This window comes from Staurois parvus, unplaced genomic scaffold, assembly GCF_062004578.1.
Source record: "Staurois parvus isolate SC_StPar_1 unplaced genomic scaffold, SC_StPar_1.0 ptg000704l, whole genome shotgun sequence".
Classification (NCBI taxonomy): domain Eukaryota; kingdom Metazoa; phylum Chordata; class Amphibia; order Anura; family Ranidae; genus Staurois; species Staurois parvus.
The window spans coordinates 3,389,761-3,416,649 of NW_028318500.1; the positions used below are offsets into that span (position 1 = coordinate 3,389,761).

Consider the following 26,889-nt stretch of genomic DNA (forward strand, 5'->3'; position numbering starts at 1 on the left):
TTGGATTTTATTTATTTATTTAATGGATTTCAGACCTCTTTAATTTTTTGTTTGACAACTGCTATCTGCCTTGACACAATCTATGGAGTAAGGTACTGATTTACCCGTGTAGCTATAAGTCCTGGGCTGTGACACGTAGAACCAAAAGAATCTGCTTGGATAAACAAATTTATAACCTTGGGTTGGAACTTCCTTTTAATAAAAAGCACCTTAGGTTCTCTTCTGTATATAGATTTTATCTGTATCAAAGGAAAATGTAAATATTTAAATAATTTATCAGTAATACAAAATCAGCCTTTAAATTGCCAAACGCTTTGTATGTTACGGAAAAGACTGGTGCAAAACATGCGTTTTTACAGCAAAGCAGGTTCCCTCTGGGAATACTGGCAGATCTCCGGATCAACATGAGCATGAAGAGTGAGTGATGGTATTCTTCTGAAAAAGTCTACCAGATTGCACCTCAGGGGATGCTAGTTCATGAAGACCGACAGTTCCAAAAAACGGAACCAAACATCTTGGTGAGTGAGGAGAATTCACAACTCAGCAACGTTTCTGAGCTCGTTCATCCTGTGGAAGGATAATAAAAAGAAAACAATGATGATGTTTAAATGACTCTAGACCTCTAATAATTATTTAATTTTAGGAAACAAGATCTGTCTATTCTGTTCAAACTAATCAACCAGGTTACTCCTTTCATAATGTCAGATGAAAGTGGCCCACAATGTTTACAATATATCAAACATGGTTATATGAATGTAGTACAACCACAATCTTACGCTGCTAACCCATATTTTCTCTATATATTGTTGCATACACCTGTTCTGTAACCTGAACGAACCGTTGCCATATTTACAAAAACTGAATATTGCAACACTATTAAAAGGCTTATTATAAAAGTGTATCTAAAGACAAAACTTTTTTGTTTGGATTTGGATAGAGTGGTAGCAGAGATAGCAAAAATAAATTTAAAAATGTCAGCACTTTTACCCCTTTCTCTTACAGCTCTGTACGGCATATGGACCTACAGAATTGCTTCTACCTGGCCAGGCTACGTATGACTACACTGTACACACCTGGCATTAGCCTTTCTGCTATAAGCTCATGCTCAATTTTATGACCATGAACATAAAGAAAAACTGTTCAGCAAACTCTGTAAACAAACCAACAGCTGTGATTAGCATTTTACATTCAAAATGTGACTAACCCCCCCCTTTCGTGTCGTTGCTTCTCTGTCCTGTGTCTACGTTGTTTCCACCACATCCTGCCGCTGCCAGCAAAAGTGGCCTCCCTGCCACACTTACGTCCCCTTTTCCCCTCTCATTGCAGCACTGGCCTTTCCTCCTCTCCCCTCCCACCGGTTTCAAATGCTGCATGGGAACCAGAGGCTTTACAATAATCCAAATACATCCTCCTACAGCTCCAACTATCCCATGCAGTGAACCCCCCCACCAATTCCCAGGCGCCCCCTACCCAGAGTGCAGCTGGCCAGCTTTCTCTCCTCCCCCTCCCACCAGCAACTGTTGCTGAGGCATTGATGTGGGAGAATTCATTGTCAGGATGAGGCTGCAGAAAAAAAGAATGAGGAATCTATGTAAATCCCTTTCTTTTTCAAAAAAAGAGACATCAGTGGTCTGTTTACACCCCTGACATCTCACCAAAGCCACCACTCAAAAAAAAAAATTGAAAAAAAAACCCACAACATTGTAAAAAAATTTTAATAAAAAAACATAGTAAGGCCTCATTCACACAGGGCATACTACAGTGTACTTCTGTGCAGCTGCTGCATCCCAAATGATATGAATGGGACTGCCTTCATGGGAATGCATGGAACGTCTGTCCATCCCTGTATGGGTACACATGACCCATCACAGGCATACGCTTTCTTAAGCCCCATGTGAAAGGCCTTAGCAGGAATTTAGCAGGAATGTGTTTGTGTCCACTAATGATTGTAGTGTCTTTTTAGTGAAAATAGTGATTTGATAAACATTTGTGCAACTATTGAGAGGCCTAAAAAATCAGTAGGACGATTTTTTTTTCTATAGGTCATGTAATTTCAGAAAATGTATGTATGTATGTATGTATGTATGTGTGTGTATATATATATATATATATATATATATATATATATATATATATATATATATATATATATATAATGCTGTCATTGCTGCCCAGCCATTCAAGTGGCCAAAGAGACAGAAGGGCTCAGTGCTGACTGAAGATGCTGTCAGGATTATTAAAAAAAAAAAAACAACTTTGTTATTTGACAGTTTAGCAGCCTGGAGAGAATTATACTGATCAGTCCTGAGAACCTGCAGTAAACAGGAAATCCTAACAAAAGAGAATAGTCTCACACTCAGAAATTTGAGGTAGATATCCAAACCATTACCTTAACAGCCTTCTGTAGTTGAGAGAGAGCCTCTTCATATCTCTGCTCAAATTGCCTCAAGTTCTCCCTCTTCACCAGTTGCTTCTGTAGCTTTGGTACTCCAGCTTCTTTCAACATGTTGAAATATCTCTGCTCCTGAGAGAGTAACATGAGCAAGTGAGAAAGTCAGCAGGCTAAGAGCGCACAATTGATGTTAGTTTGAGCACTGGTTCACACTGATGAGGTGCGATTTCTATGCGTTTTCAAGTGCAATTTTAGGAGCAGTTGTGGTGCGATTCTGCAGCGATTCTAATTTTACACAGCAGTGATTTCTGTTCTGGCTAATTTTATGACATTAGAAACAGGTGCATCTTGCACTGAAATCACGTTGCATTTTTCACTGCTATTTCCAATCAAGTCTATGGGGATCAAAAACGCTTTGCATTGCACACACATGGAAATCGCATCATGTTTGGATTGCAAAGGTGTGAATGACCTCCATAGAAAGCCATTTTATCTTCCTTGACATGCACATCTATGTATTCTGGAACGCATCAGATTAGCATCACTGTGAACCAAGGCTAAAGGTGTAAATAATACAAAAGTGCTGTAACCTTATGAGATAGGAGAGCTAGCCAGGCACCTTTTAGCCAAAGGTCAAATCAGGTGAGGCCTGAACAATCACATAATAAAACCTGAAAATCTGAAAAGCATGTGAACAGTGTACTAGATGGGGCCCTTGCAAATCTTCAATACAGATACTTAATGCTGGACAGCAGAAGAGGCACCAAAAAACCTGGTAGAATGAGCTCTAATAGGAAAATGAGGAACTTTTTCCTTAAGGGTATAGGCCCTGTAAAGAAGTGTGATCCTCCTGCTAATGGTGGAGCGAGAGCCAGGATGTCCTCTACAAAAGCCTGCAGGTAAGACAAAAAGGGACTGTTTTGCGAAAAGGAAAGGTCAAAAGAGAAAAGGAAGACAATATTCTCACTGAGGTGGAACAAAGACAACCTGTTAAGAAACCAAGGCCTTGGCCACAGGACCAGCTTGTCTCTGTGCATTAGAAGGAAAGGATCCTTACAAGAAAGGAATGCCAGCTCAGAAACATGCCTAACAGGCGTAATGGCCACCAGGAAGGCAATCTTACATAGGGGATCTCCCTAAGAGATATTTGTAATAGGCTAAAAGTGGGTTTATGGTGTACACAGAGCACCACATTGAGAACCCAAGGAAACACTGGGCTGCACCGGGGGTTTTATATTAGCAACTCCCTGAAGAAAAGTCTTGATTAAAGACTGTGAAGTGAGAGTTTCTGGAAACTAATGGATAAGGCAGAAATCGGTCTCTTAAAGGGTACTCAGGGCCAGATGCTGGTGTTGACGAGATTGCAGTAAGGCCAAAAAACAACATAATATTTCCTGGGGATCAGCTGTCTATATTTGCACCAGGCAAAATAAAAGCCTTCCATGTGTGATGGTAGATCTTGTGGAAGGCAGATTTTCTCCCTCTGAGTAAGGTGGAGATAACAGAGTCAGAGATACTTCTATCCTTCAGGACCTGGGTTTTAACAGCTATGAATTTAAAGCCAGTGACTGAGAAGCAGGGTGGGATAGGGGGACTTGTCAGTAAGCCTGGTCTTTTTGGAAGAAGCCTGGGTTCATCTGCAAGAAGTCTGTGCGCCACGTCCTTCTGAGTCAATTCGGTACAACAAAGATCACCAGAACCACCTTTCTACCTACATCTTGCCAGCACAGTCGAGGGAGTATCTTTATCAGAGGGAAGGCATAGATGGAGTCCAAGAAATCACCAACGTACCCTACTGCGAAGGCTAGAGGATCCCCTGGTCCTGGCTAGAATTCAGTTTGTTGTTGAACCTGGAGGTCAGGATGTACACATTTGGTTTTCCCCTCCTTTGACAAATTCTGGAATATACCAGGGTGCAGAGACCACTCCCCTCGGTCTAGGCAGTGAAACTGGGCAAAAGGAACTGCCATCAGGGTTAGAATGATCAAGCATAAGCAAATGCCAACTGACTGCCACCAACTCTGAGGAGTGGGGACATGAAGTTGACACCTTGGGAAAAGTGAAAACACCCCTTTCACTGAGAAAAGGCAGTAGTTATAGCAGACTTGGGCTTTTTCTTGTGTGGTAACAGCACCTTTCTCCCTAGTGACATCCTTGATGAATTTACTATGAGATTCCCCAAATAGGAGTTCACCGTCCCATTAAAATGTATGCACATTAAGTGCCTCTTACAAACAGGTTCAGCAGACCAAGCTTTTAACCACAAAATCCTGCACATATGCAAACAAATAACAGCCATTCTAGAGACTTGGCGATTTAGATTTTCTAAAGAAAAAAAAAAAAAAAAAAAGGCTGAGAGCATCAGCTGCAATTGTTCATGCTCTCTATTCATTTGTCTTGTCCAATTAACAATAGTCTGGAAAATAGACATGACAGAGATTGCTGGATGCAGGGCTGGACCTGTAAGTGCAAAGGAGACCTTTAAAAGGGTTTCAAAATGCTTATCAACAGAATCCATAAGCTGTGTACACACTATAGGAAAATCAGGCGAATGATTGGCCAGTTTCCCTCGTTGTTTCACAGCAAGTCAAACCCCTGGATGGTACTAATTGTACGAAAATTCTCGAATGACAGAGGCACTTTTTTTTTGTTTGACTTAGAGACATTGTAGCACAGATCATCGTTTATAGTTTCTGATCATGCGTTGTCTTTTGTACCTGATTGTTCCCTTATACAAAAACCGTACACATTAAGGCCCCCTGCACACTGCAGCATTAAATAAGCATTTTTTTTTTTACTGCAGTAAAATGTAGCCCATTATTTAAAACGTGCCTTTGCACACAGGCTTATAAAGAAGCACCATGTATTCTTCATAAAAAAAAAATGAAAATCTGCATTTTTTTGGTTAGTAATTTACACCATATTCACGCATTTGCACTCAAATACATGCATATGAGTATAATTACCAATTCATTTTCCCTGAGAATATATTGTGGGAGCGAATACGTGCAAAACAAATGCTTAAAATTACGTCCAAAAAAGCAGATGCTCAAACATCAGAACCGTGTCCAAGAGGCCTAAACCAAAATCGTTAGTTCTAATCAAGTACGAGAACAATTGTGGAGTTAGTTGCTTCCAGAATTCGCATTGCATTTGTGTGAACACCCATGCAGTGCAAATCAGGTGCCGGTAAAAAAAAAAAAAAAAAAAAAAAAAAAAAAAAAAAAAAAAAAAAAAAAAAATCGGACTTCAAAGACATTGCATGTGATTTGCACAGGAATGCGGTGCAATTCTTGTGCGAATTACATGCGGTGTCCCATACCACACAAGTGTGAACCTAGGTTCAAACCATCAAATGGCTGTTGTTATAATTGATCACAGTTGCAGATCAAAGGCAAAGCTTTCTTGGCTAAAAAGGATAGGAGGGTTTAGTTCTGCTTTAAAAGAGAGAACATCCTCAACAGAAACTGTAAAGTGTTTATTGAGGACTGAAATGGCAGCATCTACTACCGGAACAGCCAATTTTTCTTAAATTCCTTTTCCATGGGATGTATTTCAGCAAAAAGCTAAGGCGATAGCATCCATTCAAAGTCTAGGCCAATCCTTATATAATTCACATTCAATTTGTGTGTGGATGGAAAAAATCTTTTTATTTTCCCAGCCTCTGAACGCATATAGTGGCTTGTTTTACTTGTGGAGAATCAGGTACTGATAGGCAAAGACTAAACTATATTGCCAAAAGTATTGGGACACCCCTCCAAATCATTGGATTCAGGTGTTCCAATCACCTCCATGGCCATTGGTGTATAAAATCAAGCACCTAAGCATGCAGACTGCTTCTACAAACATTTGTGAAAGAATGGGTCGCTCTCAGGAGCTCAGTGAATTCAAGTGTGGTACCGTGATAGGTTGCCACCTGTGCAATAAGTCCACCCGTGAAATTTCCTTGCTACTAAATATTCCACGGTCAACTGTTAGTGGTATTATGACAAAGTGGAAGCAACTGGGAACAACAGCAACTCAGCCACGAAGTGGTAGGCCACATAAAATGACAGGGTGGGGTCAGCGCATGCTGAAGCGCACAGAGTACAGAAGTCGCCAACTGTCTGCAAAGTTAATAGCTAAAGACCTCCAAACTTCATGTGGCATTCAGCTTAGCACAACAGTGTGTAGAGAGCTTCATGGAATGGGTTTCAATGGCCGAGCAGCTGAATCCAAGCCTTACATCACCAAGTGCAGTGCAAAACGTCGGATGCAGTGGTATAAAGCATGCCGCCACTGGATTCTAGAGCAGTGGAGACACGTTCTCTGGAGTGACGAATCATGCTTTTCTGTCTGGCAATCCAATGGACGTGTCTGGGTTTGGTGGTTGCCAGAGCGGTACTTGCCTGACTGCATTGTGCCAAGTGTAAGGTTTGGTGGAGGGGGGATTATAGTGTGGGGTTGTTTTTCAGGGGTTGGCCTTGGCCCCTTAGTTCCAGTGAGGGGAACTCTTAAGGTGTTAGCATACCAAGACATTTTGAACAATTTCATGCTCCGAACTTGGTGGGAACAGTATGGGGATGGCCCGTTCATGTTTTAACGTGACTGCGCACCAGTGCACAAAGCAAGATCCATAAAGACATGGATGAGCGAGTTTTGGGGCAGAGAAACTTGACTGGCCTGCACAGAGTCCTGACCTCAACCTGAAATAACACCTTTGGAATGAATTACAGCGGAGACTGCGAGCCAGGGATTCTTGTCCGACGTCAGTGCCTGACCTCACAAATGCACTTCTGGAAGAATGGTCAAACATTCCCATAGACACACTCCTAAACCTTGTGGACAGCCTTCCCAGAAGAGTTGAAGCTGTTATAGCTGCAAAGGGTGAGCCAACTCAATATTGAACCCTACAGACTAAGACTGGGATGCCATTAAAGTTCATGTGCGTGTAAAGGCAGGCGTTCCAATACTTTTGGCAAAATAGTGTAGTTTGCACTGTGTCAAATCAGTGAGTCAACAGTAGAGAGCATTTGTCAAAAAGCCATAGCTTGTGGGCCATAAAATGCAAGAATTAAAAAAATCATCTGCAGCTTTCACTACAACATCTGAATTCCCATCACTTTTACCCATGTCTTCCTCAAACTAATTTGGAGGTTCCATCTCTGATCTGTGAGTCCATTTTTGTTTTTTGAAGTGTAGCTTTTTTGGCCTCTGGAAATTGAAGGTTCTTGGAGAACTGATAGTTTTACAAAAAATTCAGACACGACAGAGAAATCTGCTTTTGTAAGATGGCCTCTTGGTATGCAGCATAGAGGGAATTAGATTAAAGCCCAAAAATAAACTAACCCCCACCTTTTTAAAACTTATAAAACAGCCTATACTAAATGCAGAATTTTGAGGATATATTGATCTACAAATCGTAAGTATGTTGGTTATTGGCATATTATTGAAACAGAAAAGCATACCTGGATTTTCAGAAGCATTGTGAATGCCAGACCCGCCTTTCCTGCACGAGCCGTCCTGCCCACTCTAACAAGAAAAGCCAAAACGTTTACACTGGAATAAACATTCTCCATATCAAATTTTTCTCACCTCTAAATTTTTCAGTAAATAATAACAGACTTTAAACTTTCTAGAAATAATACAATAAGTATAAAAGAAATTTAGTTTACTTTCACACTGCTCCACTGCAAAAACACAGTAAAAAGGTATATGCATTTTTGCACCTGTGAAAAAAAGGACATGTGACTCAAAAAACACACCAAAAACACAACCAGGGTGTGTTTTTTTTTTAAGCATTTTCCATTCATTTCAATGCCGCTTGCAGGACTTTGAAAAATACAACGGACCCGCAACTGACCAGTGTGAGGAGTTTCAAAAGGATTAAATGGTCAAGAGTTTCTCTTCCACAAAAATGGAAAAAAAAACGATCAGTGTAAAAGCAGCATTATACTTTACGTTACCGAAACTAAGTGCTGGGGAAATTGAACATTGAAAGAAGTATTTGGTATACAATAAATTTAGATGTACAGAGTTAGCAAATGTGTGCTCATTCTAGCATTGGAAAGATCAGTGTAAGAGGAAAAAAAGAATGAGCACAAGAATACTACATGGAGAATAGCTCCAGTGATTTGAAGGATTGCCCTCATTATCTCTATAGAGAAGTATAGCATGCTATGGACTTCTCATCCTGCGGAGTAGGAGGCATATCAGTGTGTTTGCTGGGACTTGTAACAGACACAGGGCAGAAGCCATTGGTTATTACCATAAGCATCTGTATTCTGTTTCTGGCTGAACAGCGTTTTCCATCTATCTGATGTGTGGCAGCAGAGTATACATAAGGTGTAATCAAATTTATAATCTGTATCAGTTGCCTCCTCAAAACACCTTTGCTAAGGATGGCTATGCACTAGCAGATTTTTCAAATAAATGTTCGTACAAAAATTTTTATCAGTACAATTGATGCCTTGACAAATGTCAAAAGTACTTAAAAATTTTGTTTGCTTTTAACATTCGATTTTGTAATGCACTTTCGTTCAAGAAATATTTTCCATCCTGCTCCTTAGAAATGTTCTCATCATTGTGGTTTGACCCCACCCTAATCAAAGAACCTTCCTGAAGCAAAAGGTTTTTAATAAAATTCCTTTTAGTGTATAGCCAGCTTTATGGTGCTCTGATTGGACAGTGGGCTGGCATGGGGCAGTGTTCCATCCCAAGCAGGAGAAAGTGCAATCATTACGGAAAACACTAGGGAAGCTTCTAAGGGAATATGCCACTGCTTTACGGGTATGGGCACAAACGCCATCTCACAACAAAACAATGCAGTAGCAGTCAGGCAGCAATTCCTGTGTTTCACAGAGTGTGTAACAATTGAGTACTGTCCGTGATTACTTTTTTTTTTGTTTCTGTCGCAAATGCACTAATACGGCTACAATCACCTCAAGCAAAACAGTGTGTAAAAAGCCTTCTGACAATCCCCTATTTTCTTACTAACTAGCGCAATTAATTGAAATCACACCAATCACAAGCATTGGTGATCATTTTTATAAAACTGATGGTTAGATACATATGAATTATAATATAGTGGGAATACGATACAAAATATAACACTTCAAAAAAATATACACAAATATTTAAATCATTTGACATAAGTCCACCAACTGAAAAATGAAAATTGTGATGAAGTGCAAAGTGCTTATTGATCCACCGTGATCACCACGTGGACAACATAACAATAATTGGTTGAATAAAATGCACTCAAATATCACCACGTGCTCCAGAGGAAAACTTCCCCCAATGAATTATAATATGCCATTCTGTGTGCGATAAAAGGTAGACACACCTGTGAATGTAGGTTCTGATGAACTGGGGAGCGTCAAAGTTTATTACACACTTCACTCCTTTAATGTCTATTCCTCTGGCTGTAGCATCTGTACTTATTAACCTGTACAGAATGATGAAAAATGGAGAGCTGTCAGAAGCAAACACTGTAAAAGCGGAAAAGGAGTTTAAAAAAATGGCAATTGCCAGATATACAATAAAACTACATGAAAAACCTATATGTGAGATTTTCTAAACTATGATAGTTTACACAGAACAGAAAAGGCACAAAAAAAACAAAAAACAAACAATCAATGAAACAATCACATGCAGATGGACACAAATACTGATGACATATGGGCACAGATGGATACAAGACTGATGAAATAAAATGCAATCTATTACATGTAAACTTACAAAAATAAACCTAAGCTAGCACATCATTACAACTCACAGCTGTAGCTTTCCCTGCTCAAACTCCTTCAGGGTCTTCTTCCTTTCCCCAGGGCTGAGGCGAGAAGAGAATTCAGCCACTGTAGTCCCTCCAAACAGCTTTACAAGAAGGAAGAGGCTGTAAAATACAATGAAGCACCAATCAATCCAGTGACGGTATGTTCAGCATATAAACACCACATTTATTAGCAGAACAGTCAAAATATATAGATGGGGGGACGTTTATAATAAATGTAATATGTAACTGACTGCTGGTTATATCATTAACCTGGGAAATTATTTAAAAATATTTTAAGAACATTTTAAAAACAAGTTCAACATTAATCTTTAGTTGAAAACATGTTATAAATACAATACTAGCAAATAGAAACCTCCACTTAAAAAATGCAATACAAAGGAGGTGTATACAATAAGCAAGGGCTAAATAAAGTGCAATAACTAATCAGACTTTGGTTTACTTAGGTACACTCAGGGAACTGTATATTGTGCATTGATAGAATTTTCCATCAAAATGTTAAAGTATCAGTCTAAACATATCTGTTTAGTAAACACATTTTCGCTGACAGTGTATCTAGACCCTCCGGTCTCCAATCAGATCTATGGTCAGCTGCCAGAAATACCGACTGCATTCTCAGGTTCCCCCAATGGCACGGGACTGCCCGAGAAGGCCGTGGAAGGCAGCGGGGGAGGGGGGGCATTTTCTTTCGCTGCTTGTAAAAGCAATCCTGCAGCTAATTAGCCACTAGGATTGCTTTTACATGAAAGCCCATCGCCGGCTGAAAAAGTGTTACAAAGACGATCATCATCACAGGCATCATCCTGGTGTAACCACTCAAAGTCCAGTAATGTACCAGTATGTCGCTGGTCCTTGTTCGGTGTATATGCGATGTTCTTTTTTTTTTATGTGGGCTGAATGAAAAGAAAGAGAAGAAATATCTGCCAGAAAAAGTGTGTGGTATGCCCACTGTTAGAATATACCGCCCTGCATCCACCTACTTCTAATGGTGCCAGTCCAGTGATGTACCAGTATGCCGCTGGTCCTTGTTGGGTGTATATGCTATGTTCTTTTATTTTTTTTTTATGTGGGCTGAATGAAAAAGAGAAGAAATCTATGCCAGAAAAAGTGTGTGGTATGCCCACCGTTAGAATATACCGCCCAGCATCCACCCACTTCTAATGTGCCAAAAAATTTTATAAAATATATATGCCGAAGCATACGGGCCATCCACCCACTGGCCACTCCAGGCCCCCATGCTTTGGCATATATGCTCTTTTTTTTTTTAACTGCGGATAAAAAATCTCATCCAACAGCGCTGCCCACATTCGCATATGTATATTCTGAGAGCAAGACCCTGTTGCTGTCAGAATAAACAAGTCGGTGCTCCAGATGATTGACATCCTCATTTCTCAAGCAGACTTTTTCCCCCTAAGACAGATATTTACAAGCCGTTGGGGGAAGCCCCGGCAATTAGGTCGCACGGTGTCACATGCGCCAGTTCCAAGATTGTACAAATGTCTAAAATAGTGGCATGCTTGAATAAAAATTGTTCACGTATAAGTGGTACCCCATATGAAAAAAAGGATGACACCAAGTCCCAAACTATCTTGCCACTGCTCCCCATGTAGTCTGGGCATCCAGGGGACTACACTTAACTATCTTTTCCCTCGTAAATCCGAAACTTATATGCATAGCCTCTTGCCCTCTTGACCCCATATCTGGCACGCTTGCTGGGGAGAAATTGCCTGAATGGAAGGCGGCCAGAAAAATTAATGAGGCACTCATCAACGCAGATGTTTTGCTGGGGAGTATAGGCACCTGCAAATTTTTGGTTTAGGTGATTTATGAGGGACCGAATTTTGTGGAGCCGGTCAAATTCAGGGACACCTCGAGGATGACAGAGTGTGTTGTCATTGAAATGCATAAAAACACATTATACTCTCATATCTATACCTGGCCATGGCAGAGGAGAACACGGAGATGTGATGAATCGGGTCTGTAGACCAATACAACCGCAATTCATTTTTTTAGTAATGCCCATATTGAGGGTTAGGCCCAAGCAAACTTTAAATTCGGAAACTGTAATGGATTTCCATGCGAACGGTCTGGCAAGGTTTGAATTTGGGTTGGCGGCGATAAATTGTTCTGCATATAATTTGCTTTGATCCACAATCAATGCATACAGATCTTGTGTGAAAAACAGCTCCAGAGAAATCAAGGGGAGTATTTAAATTTGCTGTTTCCACATGAATTCCGGGTTGGGCAGTGAATGGGGGAAGTACGGGAGCTGCAAAATTTGTGGCCTACCAATTGAGATTTGCAAAACACATCCAGAAGAATACTAGGGGCTCTACGGGCCTGTGTGCGAATTCTTGGTGGTTGCAGGACAATACTCGTGCTTGCCACCGCACCAGCTTGTACTGCACTTATGGGACTTACAGAGCACCTGGCTGTCAGGGACTGCTTGAACCGCTACAAAATAATGTAGTGCTAACAGAGATCAGGCTTGATTCTGCGAACACTGCGGTTTTGTGTGCAATGTATCAAGTGACAGTAACCTACTGACACTGCACTTGCTGGGGGAGAAGGGGGGGTTAAGCGTAGGGGCTAAACGCAGGTGCCGAGGCTGATCCAGCTAACGCTGCGTTTTTGGGGACACTATACTAATGTGAACGCTGGTATAGTGCTGATCTGATCAAAGATATTGATCCGTTCAGACTCTATACTAGCAATGAAGCTTTATTGTGTATGAGCGTGTTCCTGGCAATCAAGGGGTTAAGTGTAATTACTGGTGTATTGATGGGCAATCTTATGCTATATGTGAAGGGCGCAAAAACCGTGGAAGCGTGAATTACGTATATATACGCGTGATTTTGCGCACCCAAGCCGCCCTGTAGCAGTATTTCTACTATAGGGCGGCGCGGAAGTGGTTAAACGTGTCCAGTAGAAAACAATTTTAAAAAATCTAATTTCGTTATAAATTTATGCCAAAATGTTGTCTGTGACATGTCTTTGCTAAAAAAAAAATCCCAATACGTGTAAATGAATTGGTTTACGTGAAAGTTATAGCGTTTACAAAATGGTGGTATAGATACTGTAATTTTTTTTTTCCCACTAATAATGGCGTCGATCAGCGACTTATGGTGGCGATCAGCTACTTATCAGCAACTGCGGCAGACATTCTGACATTGGGGGGAACTGACTTGGTGTCAATAACATCCCAAGTGAAACCAATACAGTGATAAGTGCTAGCACTGACACTGTAATAACTGGTCAGGAAGGGGTTAACATGAGGGGTGATCAAAGGATTAACTGTGTGCTGGGAGTGTTTTACTAGGGGGCGGGTGCTTCACTGTAAGCACACTGCTCTGGATGGCTCTGCTCAGCCATCCAGAGCAGTGTGCCCGAACTGACAGGGAGGAGGACTGTTGGTAAACAAAGCAGCCCTCCTCCCAGTCGGTGATCCTTGGCAATCATCGGGTGCCGTCGGGTAATTACCGGCCGGGACCCAGTGACTGACACCTGGGGCCGTGATCGACAGAGAGATTAGGGCGCGCGCCCCTACCCGTAAATGCAAGACCACGTGTATGTATATATATACACATATATATATATATATATATATATATACACATATACATATACACACACACACACACACACACACACACACACACGATTTTGAGCACCCGTGCCGACCTGTGGTTAAAAAATGCTGCCAATACAAGCATAGGATAGTCCAAATGTTAACTGACAATCCTGGAGGAAAAGAAATTTAATTTCCAAATACGGAAAGGTTTCTTTAAGAGCTGTGAAAATGTGGAATAGACTCCCTCAAGAGTTGGTTCTGGCCAGCACAGTGGATTGCTTTAAAAAGGGCCTGGATCCCGTTCTTGGATACACAGAAAATAACTGGTTACTAACATTTATAGGAAAAGTTGATCCAGGGAATATCAGATTGCCTCTCGGGGGATCAGGAAGGAATTTTTTCCCCTGCAGGAGCAAATTGGGTCATGCTTTGCTGGGTTTTTTTTTTCCTTCCTCTGGATCAACTGTGGGTGTAGGATTATAACTTTTTTTAATGTATGGTTGAACTGGAAGGACTTTTGTCTTTTTTCAGCCAGACTATGTAATCCATATCTTAAGATCAGGTACATGACTCACCGGTGGGAAGACTCTCTGGAGTTGGCGAAGCAGAGCACACGGGAGAAGCGCAGAGTGAGCAAAAAGTGTAGGAGTATAAGAGGCTTGGAGTTTAGATTACAGGGAATGTAATAATGCTGAAAAAGACCAGAGAATGCTTATTATATTCTTATACATTATTGTATTCAAATAGATACCAAATGAAAAACAGTTCAAATATTCAACTGCAAAAAAATGATGGGTGTCCACACAAGTACAGATCTCGAGGAGAACAAGCAGTGACACATCTGCTCGCCTTCATTCATTCAACAGGCTGCACTGATGACACCTGCCACAAATTTCAGCTCTGGTTCAGTTGGCATTCCAGTGCTGTACACATGCTGTGGTTGGGCCATCCCTTTGTCTATGGAGAATGACAAAATCTCTGGCTGATCATAAATATTTCCTAATGCTCACAAGCCAGATTATTATTAATTGGTTACTTAAGTTGTTACAGTGCTTTCAAACATTGAGCCAAATTTTTTTTCAAATGTATTCCTTTTTAAGTTCACAAGAGCACTGGTATTATGTAAAGTGTGGCAACCCATAGCAATCAACCAGATTTTAAATTACTGTTCAGTTAAGCAATTCTGTATAGTTGCTATGTACTGAGCATGTACTTGGGTACTATTCAAGAAACCTCTGAACTGCTTACCGTTAGGCCCTCCGGAAGTGAGAAGTTTCCAGAAGAAAGAGGCTCTTCTGGGTTCTCAGCAGTCTTCTTGTTTGGCTGTTTGTGGATGGAAGAGAATAGACGAGGCTGGTACAGGCCTAGCTGTTGAAGCTTCTCGGGATTGTGAGTCAAAGTGGCAGAGAAGAGCAGTTTCTGCAAGGGGATCTGATACTGGCTAGAACTGTAGAAGAAAACTATCAGTTTCATGGACACAAAGTCCTACAAAAAAAATGCTAAAATATTAATGGGTAAAAATGCTGGTACAGAACTAACAGATCAAATTACATTTATGCAGCAAGTAGGTGAATGCTCACAATATTTGCAAATCAGACCAACTACAAACCCTTGTCCTTCTGGATTTTTTACCTAATTCTATGGAGAACCTAGCACAGGGAGAGTGAAACATATGCACAACTAGCTACTTACTTGGCGACGGTGACCACTGCATGATCCTTTCTGGCAAAAAGCATTGAATGAGCATCTGAATGCACTTTAAACACTGCCTTAGTAACATGAGGTAGCCAGTCCTGATTCATAGAATCAATCATACGATCTGCTTCATCAATAACCTACAGGAGAAATATGACATAACTCAAGAGGCACTAAAACGCAACAAGAAAGCTTGTGTGTATTAACCTAAGGAGGTAAGGAAATAGTACAGTCCAGGTTTACCAAGAAGCGCAGATGCCTGAGAGTGAATCCCTCTGTCTGCTGAATGTGATCAACAAGCCTTCCTGGTGTGCACACAAGGATGTCAGCCAAACTGCAGAACCCAGACAACCTATTGGCAACAATATACAAAAAAAGTACAAACATTAAATGTGAAACAACAAGGCGTATGAAAATAAAAATATGTAATAACAGACACCTGTGCCACAATGTGAAATCTCTAAATTTCCAAGCTGATGCCTGAAAGGGTATGACACATCCTTGATAACATTTATAAGAAATAAAGGCAGCGTTAATGCCTGAAATATGTAAATCTACTGTGCAAACATAAAAGTACAAACGTGCCAACTGACTGTCTTAACCACCTGGGGACCATCCCGACCGACAATGTACTGTGGATGGGCAGTCGCTGTAGACAAAGCAATGTACCTATACCTCGCTGACTACTTCTGGATTTCAGACGCGTGCATTCGTGTCCCCCGGCCAGTACCCGCTGTGACTGTACACAGCGGGAGCCTATCAGCAAGTCCTGGCCAATGATTCACGATCAGGGCCTGCTGATCTGCTGTGAATAATCACAGCCCAGAACACTGTGTTGCTAAACAACACAGAGCTCTGTACAAAGCGACCGATCTGTCAGTTTCTCAGCACTGCAAACCAGAGATGAAAAACTGAGAAATCTAGTAGTAAAAGCAGCACACTTTATACACGTTACACAGTTAGGAAAATATGTAACCCCTTGATCACTCTAGATGTTAACCCCTTCCCAGCCAGTTTCAATAGTACAGTGACAGTGTATAGTACTATCACTGATCACTGTATTAAAGTCACTGGTGATGTCAGTAGCAGTTAGCCAGTTCCCCCCCAGCGTTGGTTTATCACAGTACCATTATAAGTCGCTGATCACTGCCATTAGTAGTATGAAAAAACAACAAAAACAAAATTCCAGTATATATACACACCATAATTTGTAGGTGCTATAGCTTTCACACAAACCAATCAATATACACTTATTTTTTTTACATGCAGCAGAATACATTTTGGCCAAAATGTAGTAGGAATTTTTTTTTTTTTGGATATGTTTTATAGCGGAATACATGTTTTATAGCAGAAAGAAAAATATTTCATTTTTTTCAAACTATTAGGGTTTTTTTTGTTTATATTGCAAAAAATAAAAATCCCAGGGGTGATAACAGATCACCAAAAGAAAACTCCATTTGTGTGAAAAACAATCTATAGAAATTTTGTTTTGGCACAGTGCTGCATGACCACGGAATTACCAGTTAAAGTAGTGCAGTGACGAATAGCAAAAAAATTACCTGGTCATGAAGGGGGTAAAATCTTCTGGAACTGAAGTGGTTAATATATCTTCAACAATATAAATATAGTAAAAATGCTAAATACACAAAAAAAGTAAAATTTTAAATATAATATCAAATTCATATGTAATACCAAATTCAAAAATAAATATATATTCATATGTATTTACATATGAATTTGGTACTATATTTTCACATTGTATTTAGCATCTTTAGTAGATTTATCATATTGCTGAAGATATATTAAGACACAGAGCCAGTTGGCACTTTTGCACTTTATTGTATGGACAACAGATTTACATGTTTCAGGCATTAACGCTACCTTTATTCATTAGAAAATAAAATATGAGGTGGTCCTCCTGAAAAACTCACTTTCTAACTACCAAAGACTCCTGCTCCTTAGCAAATGATTTATGACCGGCTACCAAGACAACTTTGAGTCCACTACCATCCACGTAAATGTTAAACACCTTGCACACCTGACAGGAGAAGAAGAAATAAATGTCATTATAAAGAGTGAGAGAAGAGTGATTAATGACAGCAATAGCATGCCTATACAAATTCCATTTACCTGCTGTGCCAACTCCTTGGTGGGTAACACGACAAGAGCACGAACCTCACATACAACACGCTGCAGTAAAGCCTGTGGACCGACACATGCTGTTAAAAGCTCAGTGCTATTACATTTATTAATAACACTCAACCAGGGGTGGACTGACCATTTGGAAACTCAGGCACTGCCCGAGGGCCCGGGGTGAGTAGGGGGCCCCATGAGATGCCCCTGGTACCTTTTTCATAGGCTTTTTTGAGTTTGGGCAAGGACACAGGGGCCCTATAATTCCCTATTGTCCGGGGGCCCCATGAGTTGTCAGTCCGCCCCTGACTCTAACATATTCAGCAACACTTTACAATATAATGGTTTTTATGCAAGTGATGTTATCACAGTGACAACATAATAAAAAAAAAAATTATGTGAACGAAGTCAACTTGACAAAAAGAAAAACTTATCATATAGTTTGGAATTACAAATGTACATGGGGCAGCTATATTCACTCATTACAAACACTCTGCTTCTTTTGTCTGAAGTGTTGTGCATCACGGTTTCTTCTTTGAGAGATCACTCTGGAGGTTAAATGATATGTAAACCCAACAATGATCTTTTCTTATTTGCTTCCTTTTGGTTTGTTAAATATACCATTGAATGTGTTTTGTTATATCTAATCAAGAAGTGCTACTGCAGATTGTTGTAAGTAACCACACTTCCTAGGTCTCTCTAAAAAAGAAAGCCCTAAATGCCAGCTCCAACTGAACTTAGTTTCTGACACAGTGGAAACAAAATACTGCAGCAAAACATTTTAACCATTTGAGGACTTTGAAGTTTTTAGGGTGTATCTCTTGTATTTAAAAGTTGTCTGCTATGGTCAGCTCCTCTTACCCGCCACTATTACTGTCAATCAAAATGTAAGTGTCATTCAGTAATACAGTGTAACAGTGTATTGTTACACAGTATTTACTTGTGAAACACTATTTACTTATCCATGGATATATAGATCAAAAGGTATGACCTTTATTCTGCATATGACAAAAGCGGTTCTTCACTCCAGACAAAAAAAAAAAAAAAAAATCAGCAGCTACAAATCTTGTAGCTACTGACTTTTAACCACTTGCCCTCCAGAGGATTTACTCCCCTTCCTGACCCGGCCATTTTTTGCAATACGGCGCTGCATTACTTTCACTGACAATTGCAGTCATGCAATGCTGTACAAAATTTAAATTTAAGTCCTTTTTTCCCCCACAAATAAAGCTTTCTTTTAGTGGTTTTTGATCATCTCTGTGTTTTTTTATTTTTTGCTCTATAAACAAAGAAAGACCGACAAATTTGGAAGAAAAACAAATATTTTTGACAATTTGCTATAAAACTTATACAGTAAAAAATTTTTAAAAAATCTAATTTCTTCATAAATTTAGGCCAAAATGTATTCTGCTTCATGTCTTTGCTAAAACAAATCCCAATACATGTAAATTCATTGGTTTAAGTGAAAGTTATAGCGTCTACAAATGGCGGTATATATAATGGAATTTTTTTTTATTTTTAATATTAGTAATGGCGGCGATCAGCGACTTACAGCAGGACTGCGGCAGACATTCTGACACTGGGTGGGAACTGCCTAACTGCCACTGACATCCCCAGTGACACTAATACAGTGATCAGTGCTAATAAAAAGCACTGACACTGTACTAATGACACTGGGCAGGAAGGGGTTAACATCTGGGGCAATCAAAGGGTTAACTGTGTGCTGTTTTACTAAGTGTGCTGTATGTGTTTTACTTGGAAAACATACTGCTGTGTATTTCTCTGCTGTGCAAAGAAATACACAGCAGCATGTTACTGCTGGCAGGAGAGAGACCTGTGTTATTTACACACAAAAGTCTCTGCCTTGTCACTGTTCCTCGTTGATCTCCGGTTGCTGTTGGGGAATCTCCGGCCGAGACCCGGTGATCGACATCTGAAGCCGTCAATGATGGCATGGGTAGGGCGGCAAGCGCACCCCCTACCCAGAGATAAAAAAATCACGTATATATACATGTGACTTTGTGTAGCCCTGATGCAGCAGTTCTGCTATAGGGCGGTAGGGAAGCGGTTACTAAAGGACACTTACCAGTCCAGAGATCCAGCTTCATTTCTGGGTCCAGGCACCAGCATCTTTGGTGTGAAAAGCCAAGTCTGACAGCTCGCGGCTTCACAGTTGGCTTCTTACTATGCATGTGTGAGCCGTGCTGCGCTTTACGAATGGTCCCAAAGCCTTCTGGGACCTGTGACGTGTCCCAGAAAGCTGCAGTAAAGAGGGAGTAGCCTAGGTGATGCAAGCGCAAGTGGAAGCTGGTACCTGCCAGTACTAGGTGCTTGCTCCCACCCCCCCCCATATGTGGTAGTGGTGGGGGGGGGGGGGGGCAAGGTGAGACTTAAAGCAGAACTTCCACTTTTGGGTGCAGTTCCTTTATTCCTATTTAACCCCTTAGTCAACCTATATCAGCCCCAAATCAATTCCTTTCTCACTTTTTTTCCCCCTTCGCTATTATTTTCTGCCTTTTTTTTACCTTAAAGTGGTTTTTAAGGCTAAAGGTTTTTTTCTACCTTCATGCATTCTCTGCATTAAGATAAAAAAAAAAGCTTTCATGATCAACTCCTCCAGCCCTCCTATTACTTACCTGACCTGGATCTCAATCCAGCACTTAGCCTGAGAGCAGCTCGTGCTGAGTGTGTAAATAGAAACAGCTACATAGCTGCTTGCTTTGGAGGCACTCAAATGGGAGGAGGAGCCCAGACGCCAGTGAGGAACTCCAGAAGAGGTGGTTTGGGGCCTCTCTGTACAAAACTATTGCACACCATATATAAAAAAAAAAAAAAAAAAAAAAAAACTTAACCTTTACAATCACTTTAAATATTATTTTTGGTTTTCCTTATTTTTGTTATTTTTTTTTCCAGCGTAGCATAAATTTTTGTTATTTTTTTTTTCAGTGCTGCATAGAAAAAATGTGCAACATTGCAACAAAAAAGAAGAGGTAAAATTGTTTAAACAGAGTAAAAAACATGTAAGTGATGTAATGGAAAGATGATCCAACCACTTGCCGTGCAGGTTTGGCCAAAGTGCGGGTGCAGCATGATGTACCTGCGGTTTTTAATGCGGGTTACTTGTGGTTTCTTACAGACTTTCTATCATGTCCTGTATCTTTGGTGTATTTTCTAAAAGTGCAAAAAAGATGCAGCATTCAGGCCTGTTGGTGTGCTTTCAGAAAACGCATCAAAAATGCAGGACATGAGTAGGAAATTGCAGGTGACCCACACAAAAACTGTAGCTCCACTGTGCTGCACCAGTGATGTGGCCAAACTGCAGTGTGGCAGTGTGAAATGTGGTTGGGTGGCATTTAAAACAAGGATTGAACAAATTTTTAGCACCAGCAACTGCCCCCTACCTTCCCTAAAGCTGCAAAGGCAGCAGGCGAGGGAATTCATATGCCGCAGTCTTGATGCTTTGCATCCTATCATGTTTGGCTGTATTGCAAAAGAATGGGGAAGAGTAGCAAATGAACGCAACTGCAGTGCATACATTGGTGCACCACTTACCGGGTTAAAACATGCAGTGAAGAGGTATCACATGCCTTTGAAAAATTATATGAACTCGGATCGCTTTTCAGAGGCACAGAAAATTAGCAAGACACCTAAACTTAACCTAAGTACTGTACAAAGGGAAGGTGGAAAAATTAAAAGCAGCTGAAAGATCCCGAGTTTGATTTCAGCATGCTCACCTGTACTATGGGAAGGACAAAAGCCAGAGTTTTTCCACTGCCAGTGGGTGCAGACACACAAATGTCACTGGGGCGATATCCTCCTTGTCCCAGAAGAAATCCATGAGTGCAGCTCTCCAGGATAGCTGGGATAACCTCAGCTTGAACTAACAATCAGGCAACGAAACAAAAAACAGAGTGAAAAATGATAACCTCTAACAGAAAAAATATACAATATACAGAGTGGCTGGACCTACCAGGAAAAAAGGAGTTCATTTTGTTGGCTTCCAGTTTATTTGCAAGCCTGCGATGCAAACCAGGGACATCATGAATGGAAACCAGGTTCTGCTTGATTTCCCTGTGAACAAGAGAAGGTTTTGCCAGCCACTGTGGCAGAACTGGCATCACCTGAAAAATGAATAAATATCTTGATTTATTTTCTTTTTTTATGGTTTTAAGATCTCAAGCCCACTTGCAAAACTGAGTCCTTATTTTCTGTCAACTGGAATAATTTCCCTAAATGGAGATGAAGTTCATTCCAGTGAGCTCATTGAGCACTGAAACATTTGAAATGATGCACAACATACAGTTATAGGTGGATCCAGTACGATAGAAAAATGTAATATAAAACGTGCCACATGGAAAATTTTAGAATAGTACAGAAAATTGACATGAATGTTTTTGAAAATGAAGATGCTGCCATGGTTTCCCTGCTGCTCCTATCTGAAGACTTTTTCTATATAGCTAACAGAATCAACAAATGGATGCTTAAGGCTGTAATGTATTTACCAGTTTAGATACTAGGTTAGGAGACTTACAAAGAGTTCACAGTAACATATTCTGTTGGTGTGACAAGACTATGCTGGTACATTCAATTTCTGATCTCCTAATTAAGCATTTAGTATAGCCTAACACCCAGACAAATAGCATTTTCAGAAAAAGAGGTCATTAGTTTCAACCACCATATTGCTCTTATGACAGGGTTCTTTACATATGAAACATGACCTACCTTTCAGCACGTATCCTAACCCTAGCAACATATTCTTAAATATAAATCAATTAACTCCTAAACTGTATTTCAACGTATAACTCCATTCTTCATTTTAACATGACCCTTGACTCTAAGTTTAACCACTTCAAGTCCAGACACTTTCGCCCCCTTCCTGACCAAGCCAATTTTTAGCTTTCAGTGTTATCACACATTAAATGACAATTGCGCGGTCATGCAACACTGTACCCATATGAATTTTTTAGCATTTTTTTGAGACAGATAAAACTTTATTTTCATGGTATTTATTCACCACTGTGATTTTTATTGCTATATAAATAAAAAAGTCCAAAAATTTTGAAAAAAAAAGTGTTTTTCTTATAAAATTTAGCAAATAAATAATCTTTATTCATAAATCTTGGCCAAAATTTATTCAGTTATCTTTTTAGTAAAAAAAAAAAAAATAACCCAAATTAGTTTATAACCAAAAATTATAATTTTTTTTAAAATGTTTTATATTTTTATTTTATTTGTTTTTTTTTTTTTACATACTGTCACCCTAGCAGTACAGTGTCACCATGGTGACACTGTACTACTTGTGGGGGGTTATGAAGATTTTTTTTTTTTTTTTTTTAACTACACCGATTGCTTTTACACCCATAAAGGCTGTAAAAAGCAATCATTTATCCTTCTCTCTGGCTGCATTCTTGCAGCCATTGAGAAATACTGTGTGAGCTGTGATTGGTCACAGCTTGTCACATAGTACAAGGCTGTTGTGAATAGCCTTGAATAGCCTTGCACACGTAGTAAGCAATGATATCAGAAGTGACATCTTGCTTACTACTCTTCATGTGATCACTGATTGGCCAATCAGTGATCACATAATTGGGATGTCGTACAGAGGTCCCATACAACGATCGGAGGACACAGCGGGCACTGGATCGTGGTGCTGCGCGCTCCCAGGGAGCGCGCACAAGCAGGGGGCAGGGAGGTCATTTATAAACAGCCACCCGTCCCTGCACTGCCACCGTCCGGCCATTTATATACAACGGCTGGACGGGAAGTGGTTAATGAGGTAAACCTTAAAGTGAACCTGTGTACAGATTATCCATATTAAAGTGGATCTTCAATCCCCCCTAAAATAAAAAATTAAAAGTCATCAGAAAATACCATAGCTGCTGAATTAATAAAAGGACACTTACCTGTCCAGGGATCCAGTGCTGTCCTCGCCAGAGCCGGTACTTCGCTGGTCTTTGGGTTCCCAGCCCTGCCATGCTCACCGTGCAAAGCCGGGTGTGACTCTTTACATCTTCACAGCTGGCTTCCCACTTCGCATGCGCAGGCTGCACTGTGCTGTGTGAATGGTCCCACAGCCTTCTGAGACCTGTGAAGTGTCCCAAGAGGCTGTGGGTGGGGAGGGTCAAACTTCCACTCAGATCACCTAGGCAATCCCGGAGGAAGAGGGAGAAGGTTCCTGTCACCCCCAAAAAATATCCAAAAGTTGAAGGGGGGGGGGGGGGTTGAAAGCAGAAAAGTGGATCTTTCCCTTTTGGGTGAAGCTCTGCTTTAAGTTACTTGTAAATTCCGAACGACCAGTGAAAGCACCTTAAAACAAGTCTTTAAGCTGGTCACAGATGGATCATTAACTTCTGTCTGTGTGGAAGAAGCCTTGAAGTCTTTGTTAGGTTCTTTGAGAGTTGCTAGTTTCACATTACAAGCAGCTAGAGAGGTCAAGAATGGCCATAATCTGGGCACCGATGCACTTTAAAGTGATTCTACAGGATTTTTTTTGTCTATACTTACCCGCTGTGTGCAGTGGTTTTGCACAGAGCAGCCTGGATCCTCCTCTTCTCGGGTCCCCCACCGGCACTGCTGGCCCCTGCCCCATCGGGTGCCCCCACAGCAAGCAGCTTGCTATGGGGGCACCCACTGCTCCATGTATCCATTCACAAACAGAGCCACAGCTCAGCCCCATTCCCTCTCTGTTCTCATTGGCTCACTGGCTGTGATTGACAGCAAAGGGAACCAATGGCTCCTGATTTTGTCTCAGCTAATGAGGAGAGGGAGTCCCGGGATAGCTGAGACTCCAGTGCACATCGCTGGATCCAGAGGGGGCTTAGGTGAGTATTAGGAGGGGCTGGGGAGATGCTGCAAACAGAAGGTTTTTTACCTTCATGCATAGAATGCATGAATGTAAAACACCCTGAGCCTTTAGAACCACTTTAAAGCCAAAGCCTTTTTTTTAGTTTTGGATAGAGAAGAAAAGGGTAAAATCCTGTTATACCATCAAGTAGATTTCCCTTTATTTATTGTCTGAGAGACAACAGGAAGCAAGAGAATACCTCTCCAAAGAAATCTCCTCTCGGACAGATGTCATCAGAAAAGATGTTCCCACTGGGACCTTTCCCCTCATCTTCTGTCTCTGCAAAAACTCTGCAATTTTGCATTTGACATCACTCCCCCTACTCAACACAATGGTCACCAGGACAAATAGAGGGCAAATCTCACCAGCAGGTACACAGACAGCAATAGAAACCTGACAGAGATCTTCAACACCTTTTCCCTATCCAAACTGAATTAAAAAAAAAATCTTGCCTTATATATAGATGTATTATGTATATATATTGTGGATCAATCCAGCACTGAGATGTACATGCACTGAAGTCTTCCATTATGCACAAAGCTAATAAATGTATAATAGAAGACTGCTTCTGAAAAATACAGCTGAAAAAGATGGATACATTCACAGAGAATTCAGCTGTCAGTTAATCCAAACTAGGAGGCAGATGGCCATTTTATGCAACCAGGGGACATGGAGTTTTAATGACAACAATTCAGACTCCAAAAATGTATTCAGTAGTTTCTGTATGCCCATTTATTATCTGGGCTTTTTCCCAGCAGAAAACAAAAATCTTGCAATCATCACGCCATAGTCTCACCTTCAGAACAGGTTTAGCCTCAAAGCCACCTAGCAGGAGAGAGTTTGGACCTGAGGAGCTTTTATGAGCGGAACTTCTCTCTTCCACATTTGCATCTTCTTTTCGTTCTCCTGGGGTAACAGAAACTTTGGGAATTTTCTTTTTGCGCTGCTTTTTCACCTTTACTTCCTCAGTCTCTATCGATTCTTTCAGTTCAACATCATCGCTGGATTTTTTCAGCTCAGCTGTTATGTCAGGGAGACTTTTCTTTCGCTTTTTCCCTTTTCTCTTTGATTCAGGTTCCTCTTTGTGGTTCCTGGTCTTAGTGTCATCTTCTTCCTCTTCATTGCTGGACCTAATACCTTCATTTACTCCTTTCTTTTTATCCTGAAATTCTAATTGCCGATTCCTGACTTGTTGGTGTAGCTTTTCCAGCAAAGCTTTGGAGCGATCTTCAGATGAATCCACCTCATCTCCGAGGTACCTGGAACGGTTTGAAAATTTATTAGATATATTTAGGAACAGAAAATATACTTCCTGCAAGAAAACGCACATGGAATACACTGGATGGATTGCAAAGTGATCACTAAAGGCAAAAGCAGGCAATAACAATGAATTTACTAAAATGGAGGATAAATGTTTGTTTCTTTATATATATATATATATATATATACACACACAAACTGAATTTGCAGCAAATGACAGATAGCACAGAGGTCACAAACACTACACCTAAAAGCTTGATCAATATATAGTAGTCTGTATCACCATCAATGTCCATGCTGACAGGAGAGAGATCTGTGTTGCCTACACACAGGTCTCTCCCCTCTCCGCTTTGCCAACGATCACCGAGTCCCGGCTAAAAATCGCAGGACAGGACCCAGTGACTGACATCTTTAGGAACCAATAGCATCGTGGGTAGGACGGCATGCACCCCCTACCCTGAAATGCACAATCACATATATTTACATGATTTTGCCCAGCGAAGCCACCCTGTAGCAGTAAATCTGCTATGGGGCAGCGGGTAAGTAGTTAAAACCTGAAAGCTGGTTCCTATGCCGAGCTGCACCAGCTTTTGCAATCTCCAGTGTCAGTAAATAACTCCAGTATGTGCTGTTGGTGTGATGAAGAGAACTGTGGAAGGAAAGCACAGGCTTGTTTCATGGTTGTTCAGGACTTCAGTAACTGAAAGCTTTGGGAGGTTCACTCAGCTATTAAGAGTCAGAGATTCATTAGAATTCTACGTTTATACTTCAGTAAGGCAATACAATACTATATAAGACTGCCTCATTGTGTCCGAGATACGATCTGTGTAATATAGATGATACAAGGAGGAAACACACCATACCTGTTAATCACAAACAGTGACATGCCGACTCCTCCACTACATGTGATCTGTACTGTACGCAGCAGCAACCATCACGTGTTCTCCCATGTAGTGTCGCACAGCAGTGACATCAGACACATGGACCTAGGGAGACGTGCATATTAGCAGCGCCATCTGCTGCCTGGACTGTGTTAGGTAGCACCTCTGACTGAAACACTGTTACTAGCTAATTAAGTGGATCTTCACCCAGGGAATAAAAAATAACTTGCACCTGGCTCCTTCCCCCTCTTTAGATTCAAAATAAAAAAATACTTTTTTTTCTTTGGCACTTCCATAATTCTCATGTTGGCAAGAATGGTGTTGCACTCCTTGTAGAGTATT

The 26,889-nt window shown here is 40.7% G+C and overlaps 1 protein-coding gene across 1 annotated transcript; it reads right to left on the minus strand.

Annotated features, from left to right (window-relative positions):
• Positions 1–26,636, minus strand: DDX51 (DEAD-box helicase 51). The gene is made up of 15 exons (XM_089653206.1): positions 26,530–26,636; positions 25,203–25,665; positions 21,533–21,683; positions 21,297–21,442; positions 17,560–17,631; positions 17,361–17,467; positions 15,673–15,781; positions 15,427–15,569; positions 14,983–15,181; positions 14,310–14,425; positions 10,149–10,265; positions 9,717–9,818; positions 7,840–7,903; positions 2,390–2,524; positions 1–567 (listed from the first exon to the last, which is right to left on the minus strand). Exons 1-15 carry the CDS (start codon positions 26,550–26,552, stop codon positions 541–543), a joined length of 1,974 nt encoding a protein of 657 aa, XP_089509332.1. The 5' UTR covers positions 26,553–26,636; the 3' UTR covers positions 1–540.
• Positions 26,637–26,889: the final 253 nt, after the last annotated feature.

Bases quoted from the DNA above. Each gene is read 5' to 3' on its own strand.
- DDX51 (XM_089653206.1), bottom strand. From the start codon at position 26,552: ATGTCACTGTTTGTGATTAACAG. The intron at 15,182-15,426 runs GTAAGTAGCTAG...TTTCTTCTACAG, and splicing joins GCAGTGGTCACCGTCGCCAA to TTCTAGCCAGTATCAGATCC. The intron at 14,426-14,982 runs GTAAGCAGTTCA...GGTCTTTTTCAG, and splicing joins CACTTCCGGAGGGCCTAACG to CATTATTACATTCCCTGTAA.